This window comes from Brachyhypopomus gauderio, chromosome 9, assembly GCF_052324685.1.
Source record: "Brachyhypopomus gauderio isolate BG-103 chromosome 9, BGAUD_0.2, whole genome shotgun sequence".
NCBI lineage: Eukaryota > Metazoa > Chordata > Actinopteri > Gymnotiformes > Hypopomidae > Brachyhypopomus > Brachyhypopomus gauderio.
Window position 1 is genome coordinate 14008366 of NC_135219.1, and position 12794 is coordinate 14021159.

General features: G+C 42.2%; 2 protein-coding genes across 5 annotated transcripts; one reads left to right on the forward strand and one right to left on the reverse strand.

The window, feature by feature from the left end:
• Positions 1-273: 273 nt before the first annotated feature.
• On the reverse strand, positions 274-6861 carry LOC143523153 (E-selectin-like). Of its 4 annotated transcripts, none has more exons than XM_077017380.1 (17): positions 6560-6771; positions 6382-6448; positions 4799-5185; positions 4517-4624; positions 4210-4401; positions 3929-4114; positions 3445-3624; positions 3143-3322; positions 2875-3054; positions 2573-2749; positions 2305-2484; positions 1593-1778; positions 1293-1472; positions 1064-1174; positions 890-908; positions 679-759; positions 274-578 (listed from the first exon to the last, which is right to left on the reverse strand). In XM_077017380.1, the coding sequence occupies exons 1-16, from the start codon at positions 6560-6562 to the stop codon at positions 699-701; spliced, it is 2397 nt and encodes a 798-aa protein (XP_076873495.1). In that variant the 5' UTR covers positions 6563-6771; the 3' UTR covers positions 274-578; positions 679-698. The 4 variants fall into 4 exon arrangements, with proteins under 4 accessions (XP_076873495.1, XP_076873494.1, XP_076873496.1 ...); XM_077017379.1 differs by having other exon boundaries at positions 2573-2752; positions 6560-6769; XM_077017381.1 differs by lacking the exon at positions 1593-1778 and having other exon boundaries at positions 2573-2752; positions 6560-6861.
• Positions 6862-11285: 4424 nt separating this feature from the next.
• LOC143523157 (14 kDa phosphohistidine phosphatase) lies at positions 11286-12400 on the forward strand. The gene is made up of 3 exons (XM_077017390.1): positions 11286-11490; positions 11803-11927; positions 12158-12400. Exons 1-3 carry the CDS (start codon positions 11349-11351, stop codon positions 12236-12238), a joined length of 348 nt encoding a protein of 115 aa, XP_076873505.1. The 5' UTR covers positions 11286-11348; the 3' UTR covers positions 12239-12400.
• Positions 12401-12794: the final 394 nt, after the last annotated feature.

The following is a 12794-nucleotide window of genomic DNA, read 5'->3' on the forward strand; positions in this document are numbered from 1 at the left end:
AAGTCACCTAGAGCAGGAGATATGAGGGTAGGTCACCTAGAGCAGGAGATATGAGGGTAGGTCACCTAGAGCAGGAGATATGAGGGCAGGTCACCTAGAGCAGGAGATATGAGGGTAAGTCACCTAGAGCAGGAGATATGAGGGTAGCTCATTCTTGCCATTCCTGACACTCCCCCCCCTCATTACCCAGCAAACACAAGATTATGGTCTAAAGAGGTTTCCAGTATTTCCAGCTCACATATAAAGGTATTTAAATACACATCACACTTCATATCACAGTTCATCAGTTTTTTTTTATTGTAGAAAAACACACTGTTATAATAATGGCACATTTATTGACAACCAACAAGTTTATAGACTGATTCACATTGGTATGATTGTTTAAAAAATACACACATATATAAAAACCTCACAAAAGCATGTTCAATAAATTACATAATAAATGCTTCCAATGGGAAGAGTATATTTACACAGTAAATTAAATAACTGCTAATAAAGTCCATTTATTCAGTCATGGCTCAGTTTGTTTCATTCGTTCACTCTGATGTCTTTGTGTTGTATGTCCATGCAGTCGAGTCCTGGGTCAAGAGAAGAAGGAAAATATCAGTGGCTAAATTCACTTCAAACACTTAAACAGTGACATTACACTAAATACAATATTCGTAGTATGTACTTTACCTTGAGGAGGTGTGACTGTTTTAAATTAAACTGTCGGTGCTACTCTTGTATGTCTGGTGGGGCACGTTGATGTCCGAGTTACTGAAAAGGAAAACCACAAATGCAAAAACATCAGCTATCGGCATAGACCGAGCCACCAGTGTAGGTATCAAAAGGGTTCCACATCAATAAGGTTTCACAGAAGCAGAAGTCATATAAATCCATAACTCACCTCAGATTAAACCTTTTAGCTATAGGCAAACGAAAAATAATATAATTAGTATCATTGTCATCATATATAAACTATACAATGTGTTAATTCATCTCAATATTATAGGTACCAGAGAATTACACAAACACATGACAAAAACATGAAAACATCAGGACAGAGTGCTGAGGTGCTCACCTTTCTGCCTGAGTCTCTTCATTACCCAGAGAGCCAGACCAATGAAGGAGAGAGCAGTGGCTCCCGCCCCCAGAGACAGGCCAGCCATCAGGGGTCGGGACAGGCTGGGGGCTGGAAGATACAGGTCTGACGTGAGGTCTGATCTGAAGTTTGATATGAGGTTCTGATCTGAGGTCTTTTGCGAGGCCTCATCTGAGGTCTGATGTGAGGTCGTGTCTGATTGTTATACCTTGGCACTCAGCCTCTTCCCCTGACCAGTTGCCGTTGAGATTGCACATCACCATCTCGTAGCCATGGAGATGGTAGCCATCGAGACAGTCAAAGGAACAGACAGTACCAACGGTTGCCTTCTCTGAGGAACAGCTGATGAAGCCGTTGACTGGTTCCTGGAGGTGTGGGCACATCACTGCTGAGGGGCCGAAAACACAGGGAGGAACGTCTGAAGCTTTTTCACACCTACTGTGAAGTTTTACTGTCAAACATTTCATTGTGTAATGAATGAAGGACGCATTGAAGTCCCTGGCAGTACCTGTGCAGTGAGGAAGTGCACTGCTCCATTCTCCCGTCTCTGTGCACTCTGTGCTCACTGCCCCCTGGAGGTCAAAGCCCGTCTCGCAGCTGAAATGGCAGGTTGAGTTGACTGTGAGGTCATCTGAACTCCTGCTGCACTCCGAGCTCAGATGAATTTGTTCCCCTGGTAACCTGCATCTGATAACTGCAGAACGTACACTTGAGTCAGTGATGAGTTGGAATAAAAGGGTTGTTTGTTCACTTTGGTATGATCTAATTTGATTAGAATTGGTATCGATGTCCTTGTGTAAGGGGTGCTCAACTCTTCTTGGTTGAAGGCTGAAGTCAGGATCAGTTTGGTGGATTCTCAACTCTTTGGCTAATTGCCAGGTTTAGTGTGTGTTGTGACTGTAGGCTGTGGTTTAGGTGGAGGTAGTGACAGTTAAAAGAGGAGGATGGAGGTACACGTGAAAGGAAGAGAAGCAGAGAGCAGTAAGATGGAGATCCAACAGCTACAGGTCACAGGACAGTAACTGTGACACACACTAATCTTACATGAACACAGGCACTCAGAGGGAAGGTGGGAGGCAGATCTGTGGGTGAAGGAATCACCAAACTGTGCTGAACTTCAGTTCTCCACCCACTCCAACCTCCCTCACCACCGGGTCCCCAACACCGCAGGCCTCCCTTATAAGAACACTCGGCCAGAGTCAAGATGGTGAAGGAGTTACCTTCACAGTATGGCATCTTCTGGCTCCACTGGGCAGACTCGGTGCAGGTGATCTCTGGCGCCCCCTGAAGGCGAAACCCGTCATTACAGCTGAAGCTGCAGGTGCTTCCAAAACTGATAATGTCCCCACTGCAGCTCACGGTGCCATGCTCAAACTCCTCCAGAGAAGGACAGTGAACAGCTAGGATGGAGAAACCAGAGTGTAGGTGATCTGAAGTCTGATCTGAGGTCTTTTGGGTCTGATGTGAGGTCGTGTCTGATTGTTATACCTTTGCACTCAGTTTCTTCCCCTGACCAGTTGCCGTTGAGACTGCACATCACCATCTTGGAGCCATGGAGATGGTAGCCATCGAGACAGTCAAAGGAACAGACAGTACCAACGGTTGCCTTCTCTGAGGAACAGCTGATGAAGCCGTTGACTGGTTCCAGGAGGTGTGGGCACATCACTGCTGAGGGGCCGAAAACACAGGGAGGAACGTCTGAAGCTTTTTCACACCAAACGTTTCATTGTATAATGAATAAATGACAGAATAAGAACACTCGGCCTGAGTCAAGCTGGTGAAGGAGTTACCTTCACAGTATGGCATCTTCTGGCTCCACTGGGCAGACTCGGTGCAGGTGATCTCTGGCGCCCCCTTAAGGCGGAACCCGTCTTCACAGCTGAAGCTGCAGGTGCTTCCAAAACTGATACTGTCCCCACTGCAGCTCACGGTGCCATGCACGAACTCTTCCAGAGGGGGACAGTGAACAGCTAGGATGGAGAAACCAGAGTGTAGGTGATCTGAAGTCTGATCTGAGGTCTTTTGGGTCTGATGTGAGGTCATGTCTGAGTGTTATACCTTGGCACTCAGCCTCTTCCCCTGACCAGTTGCCGTTGAGATTGCACATCACCATCTTGGAGCCATGGAGATTGTAGCCATCGAGACAGTCAAAGGAACAGACAGTACCAACGGTTGCCTTCTCTGAGGAACAGCTGATGAAGCCGTTGACTGGTTCCAGGAGGTGTGGGCACATCACCGCTGAGGGGCCGAAAACACAGGGAGGAATGTCTGAAGCTTTTTCATACCAACTGTTTCATTGTGTAATGAATGAATGACAGAATAAGAACACTCGGCCTGAGTCAAGCTGGTGAAGGAGTTACCTTCACAGTATGGCATCTTCTGGCTCCACTGGGCAGACTCGGTGCAGGTGATCTCTGGCGCCCCCTGAAGGCGAAACCCGTCATCACATTTGAAGCTGCAGGTGCTTCCAAAACTGATACTGTCCCCACTGCAGCTCACGGTGCCATGCACGAACTCCTCCAGAGAAGGACAGCGAACAGCTAGGATGGAGAAACCAGAGTGTAGGTGAAACCAAACAGACACCATCATGAAAGACAACCTTAATTAGACAGAATCAGTGGTATCTAGCACTGTTGGAATTTTTATTTTTTTTAAACTGCCTAAAATGAAATGAAATTTATAACATTAATAATGAAATTTATATTAAAAACAAGATTACTATGTGCTTTACAGTATGAGCTTAGCAGTAAAGGGCGTGTCAGGGACACCACCATGCCACTGTAAAGTGTACAGTGTAAAGTGTACAGTGCACTGTTAGTGTATGCACTTATCACATCCCCTTACCTTCACAGGTGGGCACAGAGTCATTCCAGTGTCCAGTGGCACCACACACCAGCTGTCCTGAGCCCGTTAGCGTGTAGCCTTCCTCACAGGTGAAGCCACAAGCTGACCGGTAGCTGAAGTGTCCCAGGGGATCTTCACACTGCATAGTTCCCTGGGCTGGGGGGGACATCTTCGAGCACTGGACAACTGCACACGTAGCAAAGCAGTGTGTGGGTCAATTGAAGCAAAGCTGTAAATGGTCTCTTTGTGGTTTGGACTATGGCAGAATTAAAGGTGCTCACCTTCACACGTGGGTGGCTCGTTAGACCAGGTCTTGGAAGCTTCACACCGCGTTGTTTGAGAGCCAGATATCTGGTATCCCTCACTGCAGGAGTACTGACAGTGAGAAGCGTAGGCGAAACGTCCATTAGAATGGGAGCAGTGGACAATGCCATTCAGAGGAGATGAGACTTCCTTTGCTGGGCACTGGATAACTGCAGAGGAGAAATGATGGTGGTGGAGATCAGCTTGCACAGAACTAGGACGCCCGAGTAGACGTGTACGTGTAGGTGGCCAATTTGGTCAGGACGTCCAGCTGAAGTCACTCACCATGCTCACACTTTGCTCCGTAGAATCCTTCAAAGCATTCACACTTGTGACTGTCGATGATCTCCACACACTCGCCATGCTGACCGCAGGAGTCGGCCGTACAGGACGCTGAAGGACAGAGGAGCAGTGTTACTTTGCCTGACCCCAATTACCTTTCGTGTTCTTGTTTTACATACAGTGCTCATATCATACACTCAATAACTTGCAGGTTGACCATATAAAACCATAGAGGTAATGTGTCTCGGGTAATGTAATGTCACTGCGGTCTTTTTCAACACCTACCTGTGTAGCACAGAGCTGTCTTTTGATTGGTGCAGAAATCATCATTCCACTTTCCCGCATCGGTTTTCCTCTTGATGTAGATCTCCACACAGTCCTGCCCTATGCCCCTATTATTGGGCTCTTCATCTGCCCAGTTCTCAGCATCCGCCGTGAGTGGTTTGCCCGTTCCCACCCAGACCCACGTGCCATTGACCTTGCGAATGCCAATCCAATAGTGCCCGTGCTTCTTGGGAAGGATGCTGTTGAGGTGCTCGATCTCATCGTGGTTCTGGATGGCCACCATGTTTGTGTAGTACTGCTTGCACCAAGACTCAGCCTTGCTCCAGGTCATCCTGTGGTCGGAGTGGTGGTAGGACCAGCCTTCTGCTAGCTTCCACAGAGACACCACTGGGGTAGGAAGCAAAGACAGGGGCTCACCAAGGCTCCAGAACACCAGGCATTTCTAATACACGTGCTGGGAATATTCAGAGTAGACTACACACAACCTCTAGCATTTTTAATAGAATTACTGAGAATATTCAGAGTAGACTACACACAACCTCTAGCATTTCTAATAGAATTACTGAGAATATTCAAATTAAACTACACAGAACCTGTAGCATTTCTAATTCAAATGCTGGGAATATTAAAATAAGACTACACAAAACCTCTAGCATTTCTAATAGAATTACTGAGAATATTCAGAGTAGACTACACACAACCTCTAGCATTTCTAATAGAATTACTGAGAATATTCAGAGTAGACTACACACAACCTCTAGCATTTCTAATAGAATTACTGGGAATATTCAGAGTAGACTACACACAACCTCTAGCATTTCTAATAGAATTACTGGTAATATTCAGAGTAGACTACACACAACCTCTAGCATTTCTAATAGAATTACTGAGAATATTCAGAGTAGACTACACACAACCTCTAGCATTTCTAATAGAATTACTGGGAATATTCAGAGTAGACTACACACAACCTCTAGCATTTCTAATAGAATTACTGGGAATATTCAGAGTAGACTACACACAACCTCTAGCATTTCTAATAGAATTACTGAGAATATTCAGAGTAGACTACACACAACCTCTAGCATTTCTAATAGAATTACTGGGAATATTCAGATTAGACTACACACAACCTCTAGCATTTCTAATAGAATTACTGGGAATATTCAGAGTAGACTACACAGAACCTGTAGCATTTCTAATAGAATTACTGAGAATATTCAGAGTAGACTACACACAACCTCTAGCATTTCTAATAGAATTACTGGGAATATTCAGATTAGACTACACAGAACCTGTAGCATTTCTAATTCAAATGCTGGGAATATTAAAATAAGACTACACAAAACCTCTAGCATTTCTAATAGAATTGCTGTGAATATTCAGATTAGACTACACAAAACCTGTAGCATTTCTAATTCAAATGCTGGAAATATTCAGATTAGACTACACAAAACCTCTAGCATTTCTAATAGTTTCGCTGTGAATATTCAGATTAGACTACACAGAAACTCTAGCATTTCTAATACAAATACTGGCGATATTTAGATTACACTAAATCCTTCATTACATGTTTTTCTTACTTGAAAAGAGAATTATGAGGGAGAAGAGCATGCATGATGTGTTCAAGCTTCGTGTCCTGAAACAGTCCTGAAAAAACAAATCAGCGCTTTCAATAAATCAGCCGTTGACATTCAATTACACACAAATATTGCAAATAACTGGCAAAATGGATGAATGACTTGGATTCATTGTACTTACCATTGTAAGTGTCTCTCAGGGAGTATTCCTTCAGCGGTGGTGTACGACGGTGGAAGAGATATGCCTTTATCAGAGATGTGTGTGGTTCTGAGCTTAAGACGCTGAGATGCTGTATTTATATACCAAACCATTCAGCAGTCTGGCATGTGTCCACTTTTCCCGTAATCTGAGATGACGCTGAAAGGGAGAGCTTTGGAAAGCCATCCCCTGGAAATACCCTCCTTTGATACACACCACACTCTGATTTTTTTCTCACTTTCCCCTATGGGCTGAAGGAGGAAGGAAGACGTGGTGACAACACCCGGAAACTGTCCTGTCGCCCGTCTCCCGCGTTTTCCTCGCATGCCAAAGACATTCCATACAGATCAATAAATTAGCACATCTGCAATTTACTACAGTGTGATCATAGCATACTCTATATAAGAGGCCTGTTGCATATTAGTTGACCTTAGATTATATACATTACATAATTTATAAAATAGTATGTATTGGTCTTATTTTAAGAAATCTGAATACATTTTTGTTCCATTTACACATCTTTAATTCACAAATATTTAGTCATAAATGTTTATTTTAATAAATGTTTAATTTCAACAAGGCCTTTTATTATCATGATTATTAATATTATTATTATTAGGCACCATTCGTGGCTTGAAACCTTAAATTAGAATTAAAGAATTAGAATTAAATTAGATGAATGTTCGTTTTTGTTTAAACACACCATAGCTCTCCATACATCCCATACATCGATTTTTACACACATTCTAAGTAGAAAGTAGTGAGAAAAAGGTATTTCCAGTATTGACTCATTTAGTCATTTTCATCCACAAAATTAATTATTAAATCCCTTTGATTTTCCATGTCTGAAAAGGTAATAGTACAGCTCTGGAATCTGATTTTTGCAGTCCTGATTGTTAAAGTGACTGACAGGTTTCCTGTCGAGGTCCCAGTAGAGGTGTCTAGTAAGCAGGATATGAACCATGCTCATTAGGCGCTCAGACAGGCGCCTCTGATTGCTATGTGTCTCCTAACAACTCCATGTCCTGTAAATCCCTCCCCAGATTCCCTAGACCAGCCCCCCAATGACATAAAATAACCTTTTGAAGTAAATCTATATGAGAATGATAAAGGCTTTGGTTAAGCATGCTTTAATATCGTTCAGGTTTGTTATAATGTGTCCTGGTAAAGCATTGATGAATTATTCAAAAAGCCATGTTTAAATCTGTATAAAATTTATTTGATTTTCTCTCAGAATGGGGTTTTGGATTCTTAACTTACTTGTGATTATTCACATCAGTAATACCCGGGCCTTGAACTCACATCTCTTTGTATGAATATGAATAACCCAGCCTGCCTGGACAGAATGGTAGAGCCCATGTTCACAGGGGTCATGTGTCTGATATACAGTATACTGACAAATATATGAAAGCCATTCTGAATGACAGCAGCTCCAGTAGGGAACGTGGCATCCATCTACGCTGTTTTAGCCCCCAAATCCCCTGCAGTGACATTGTGTTGTCTTTCGAATCTGTGTAGCTCTAATAGAGGAAACTTTCTCCTGTGTGTGTATTACGTGCTAGAGTGAAGGATAAAGCTGAAGTTCAGCTACTGTTTCTCCTGCAAGAACAAAGACAGGAATTCTGCACAGTACAAGATGCATATCAGATCTCAGCATGAAACAGCACCAACGTGACTGCAGAATTCAGTAATGTTTTCCACTGATGACGCTTTGTTCTTCACATTTACAAATGTTCAGCACAAAAAGATTTCTCACCTCACTGTGCTGATTTGAGGAAACTGCTATAGAAAGCTTTGAACCTTCACTCACAGATGGCCCAAAGCATCGGCACAGGACTGCACGGCCTCTGCTGGGTCCAACGACAGTGATCAGACTGCAGTGAGCAGACTGCAGTGATCAGACTGCAGGGTGTACAGGTGACGTTGGTCATGCCTGTGAATTTGGCCCCTGCGGTGTTTTGCTGAGGTGGCGACTGAGCCTGTCACACACGGCTTTACTTGACCTTTGGTCCAGGGTGTTTTCACAAGCGCTTCCTCTCATCCAGAACAATAGAGGTTCTCTTGATAGGCTGGTGTCAAAAACACACACACACACACACACACACACACACACACACATACCACATTCTCACCCATATTACATGTTTACACTAAAACACATTTATTTAATCAATGCATCAAGTATAATGTGCGTCAGGCCGTGATATAGATTCCCTGAGATACAGATTCTTGGGAATGACATATACAAGTCCTGCACAGTGGTCAGAGGGATTATAAGCAATTCTTCTTGCAGGATAGTGACCAGGGCTCTACGTGATGCTGGTGGAGGAAAATACAGGCCCGTAGCCAGCATTGTGATGGGGGGATCTTTTTCCCCCAAAAGTGGAGTGAGAGGGGGGGGGTTATGTCTTATATGTTTCCTCTATGCTGCGCCTATAGCGATCGATCGCCAGTGGTTGGCGCCAGAGCGAACTAGTAACTCAGTGGGTTTTCCATCCACCGAGTTTTTGCGCATTTTGAAAATGCGCATGAAAAAAGCTGGATGGAAAAAGACCAAAATTCGAAAAAAGCCCCAAATATGGCAAAAAGATGTTTACGCTAGGAGGAGGTGGAAAAGTTAGACTATCGCATCGCCAAAATTCGGAAAAACTGGATGGAAAAGGGTTTTTCGCATAAACGATGACGTATCATGCCTCAAGTCAAGTGGTTCTGTACATGATCGCGATGTAAAGATGGCAAATGGTTCTGTACATGATCGCGATGTAAAGATGGCAAATGCATACAAAAACAGTTCTGGAGAGAGCAAAAATTGAATTTAACTTCTCCATGTAAAGAAAAGAAAAAGAAAAAAATGTTTCACGACCTCAACGTGCAAAAATACGTAACTGCCAGATGGACGTAAAACCACTATTGTTTGGCGTCCTCTCACGTGATCTAGTTTATTCGCCTAACTGTAATGAATGGAAACAAGGCTTAATTCACATTTTTTTCTGCCGAAAATTGGAAATTGCGCATTATTTTTTCGAAAGGTTTGGATGGAAACCCGAATCATAGATGTAGATCGAAGATAAATAAACTAGATTTTTTTCAGCGTGAGAAATCGGATGTATGGCGTGTGAGCGTGTGAAAACGGTCAAATGCGCGTGTCTCACGCTCATTGCGTGAGAGTTGGCAACACTGTTATAAGTTTGTTGTGAGTCTGTTGTTGCTGTCCTTATTTGTTTGTCTGTATATTCACCGGAGATTAACAATTCATTCATTGAATAGCCTACCTATCTTGAGGGACATGTGTGTACGGAGGGAGGGTGCGGGTGCGGGTGCGGGGGCAGGGGGGGGATCGAACGAACCCTTCGATCCCCCCTGGCTACGGGCCTGAAATATTTGTGTGTGTGTAGCTGGCTTAAGGTTATATATATATATATATATATATATATATATATATATATATATATATATATACTGCTCAAAAAAATTAAGGGAACACTAAAATAACACATCCTAGATCTCAATTAATAAAAATCTTTGAAATCAGTTGAAAATCTCTCATTTCTACCTGTTGTCTGTTCCATTTGCACACGAGCAGATGAAATTGATTCACAATCAGTGTTGCTTCCTATCTGAACACGAAGTGTGGATGACTTGAAGTTACATTGTGTTGTTTAAGTGTTCCCTTTATTTTTTTGAGCAGTGTATATATATATATGTACATACATACATAACCTTAAGCCAGCTACATCAACAGCTTATATAGTTAAAACACATACAATTATAACTAAATTAGCTAAAGAATGTACAGTTAACACAAACACAAAATGTATATAAAACAAAGTTAAAACACATACAGCTAAAGTATACATAGTTAAAGCATAAATTGTTAAATCCAGTAAAATTTAAACTTGCATATGCAATCACAAACTAACTTAGAAATGTCAAAGCAAGAAATTTACATGTGAAGTTAATTTAATGTTGCAGGGCAAAGAATAGCTCAGGTCAAAATATGTATGTGTGTGTGTGGGGGGGTGTCCTAGTTATAAGAAAGAGAGTATTTCACTGTACGCTTTTTATATTTTGTCTCTATAGAAACTGAAAGATTTTAAAATTCCTGCTGATAAGTCTGGACTGGGAAATTCCGTCTGCTGATATGTCATGGGATGAAATTAGAAGAGGAAGTGTAGGAAGGCAGTGAAAAGATAGGAATGGGAGAGAGAGATAGAAAGAGGGAGAGAAAAACAACACCACTTAGTCACTTTAAAATAATGGAAGGATGTTCAAAAGTTCATTTCCTGTCAGGGGTTTTTCTAGGATTTAATTACATCTTAAAATAATCCTGTATTACTTGCCCCAGACTCAGGCTCACACACACACACACACACACACACACACACACACACACACACACACACACACACACACACCAACTATACACATTGGGCCTCCAGCCCCAACCCCAGGCCTACACACACACACACACACACACACACCCGACCTCCAGCTCCAGGCCCGTCCGCCTGCCCACTCACCCACAACACAATGCAAACATCTCAGTGCCGTGTATACTCAGTTATGGCAGTAAAGTTGAATTTAAACAAAGATTCCATAATTTAAACAAGTCATTAAAATGCAATATTGAGTGTATTATATGCGTTTATCTAGCTCTTTCATGGCAACCTTGTGTTTTTCAGTCCTGCTGCTTTAAGTGGGAGGAGACGCGACACAACTGCTGATTTGAGAGCATACTGAAATATCCGCAGACTGGTCAATCGAAATTAAAATGACTGACAGTTTAAACCAAGTCTCCGACGTTGAGATTGATCCCGATGGGAAATTTAAATACATTTTAGTGAGGGTGACGGTTAAAGGTGGAACGGATCATAAAGACATAGTCAGGGGCACAAAGAGTGCAGAGTATCACAGTAAGTTGGTAGCAAAGTGAGCGAACCTGCCTGTGCTAGCTAGCTACTTAGCGGACTGTTTGCTTTTGGCCAAGAACCACAGCTGCCTAATTTTAGCTGTCAAAACTGCGACTTCCCAGAGACGCAAATCGTGTCCGATCACGATTTACTAGAAGAAAATTGGGCGAATTACTCACTTGCATATGAAACACCTTTTTGCATATTAAAAGTTATTTTCCAGGTGTACTTTATTACTCTGATACTCTAGGAGGAAGCCATGGACCCTGGAGCTGTGTGAGGTGTTTAATCATGCTCGAATGTCTCCCACTTTAGACCACATCTTTGAAAAGGTCAGCCCTGCTGTGGAGAGTCTGGGTCTAGACTGCGTCTGCCTTGGTGGCGGGAAAATAGAACACGACAGCAAGGAGAAGAGACTGCGCGTGTTTGGAGAATCTACGGTAGTTAAATATTTACTGTTCAACATTATGATATATGCAAAAGAGAGATCTGAAATCTGAGCTATTCTTGATTGGAAATCTCATAAACAGGTCATTAGGTCAGTGCATGGGGTGATTTATACCTATTTATTCATAAATGATAACACATCATAGTGTACAGTTCCAGAAATTAATGTAAAATGGTGTCCTGAAAACAAACAAAACCAACAAAATGTTCTGTGTGTTTGTAGGGTTATGGGAAGGCTGACCATGCAGTGACGGTGGAAAAACTAAAAGCTGTCTTTAAAGATTATGATATCACAATGGAATAAAAGCAAGCACAACATATGTGTGAAAATGGCCTCATTACAACTTTCCCAACCTTCAGCCCTTCTAATGTGTGGGCTTCACAGGAAGATATGTGTCCTATCCATACAAGAGTATTATGATACACTGTAAATGATTAAATTACTTAAATAAATTCATCAACACTTTTCACTTGTATGTGTGGTCCTGTATCCATTCTGAAATGTCTGTCTGTTATGCAGGAATAGAATAGAAGTCCAGATTGAGTTTATTAGATTTATACTGGCTTGTGATTTTATTAATCAAAACATTCATTTAAGTGCAGTATAACATCTACCGGGGTGGTTGTGTTCATTATCAATACTCCATTACTACTGTGAGTAGTCACTAAAGATTATTGTCAGTAATTTCAGAATATCAATTTGAAATCGAAATCTGTGTTTAACTGCTGTTTTTCTGTTGCCTTTGATCAAGCACAGATGAGGAGGCAGTTCTTAATGGAGTTAGACTTCCGCTGAGATTTCTGCTACACGATTTGAGGCTTCTGAGAACAATAGAAATGTATTTTGAAGGTGATGAACA

Coding starts and splice junctions, on each gene's coding strand:
- LOC143523153 (XM_077017379.1), bottom strand. Junction 4,625..4,798: donor GACAGCTCTGTGCTACACAG/GTAGGTGTTGAA, acceptor TCTGTCCTTCAG/CGTCCTGTACGGCCGACTCC. Junction 3,625..3,928: donor CTCTGTGCCCACCTGTGAAG/GTAAGGGGATGT, acceptor TCTCCATCCTAG/CTGTTCGCTGTCCTTCTCTG.
- LOC143523157 (XM_077017390.1), top strand. CDS start 11,349: ATGACTGACAGTTTAAACCAAGTCTCCGACGTTGAGATTGATCCCGAT. Junction 11,491..11,802: donor AAAGAGTGCAGAGTATCACA/GTAAGTTGGTAG, acceptor CTCCCACTTTAG/ACCACATCTTTGAAAAGGTC. Junction 11,928..12,157: donor GCGTGTTTGGAGAATCTACG/GTAGTTAAATAT, acceptor GTGTGTTTGTAG/GGTTATGGGAAGGCTGACCA.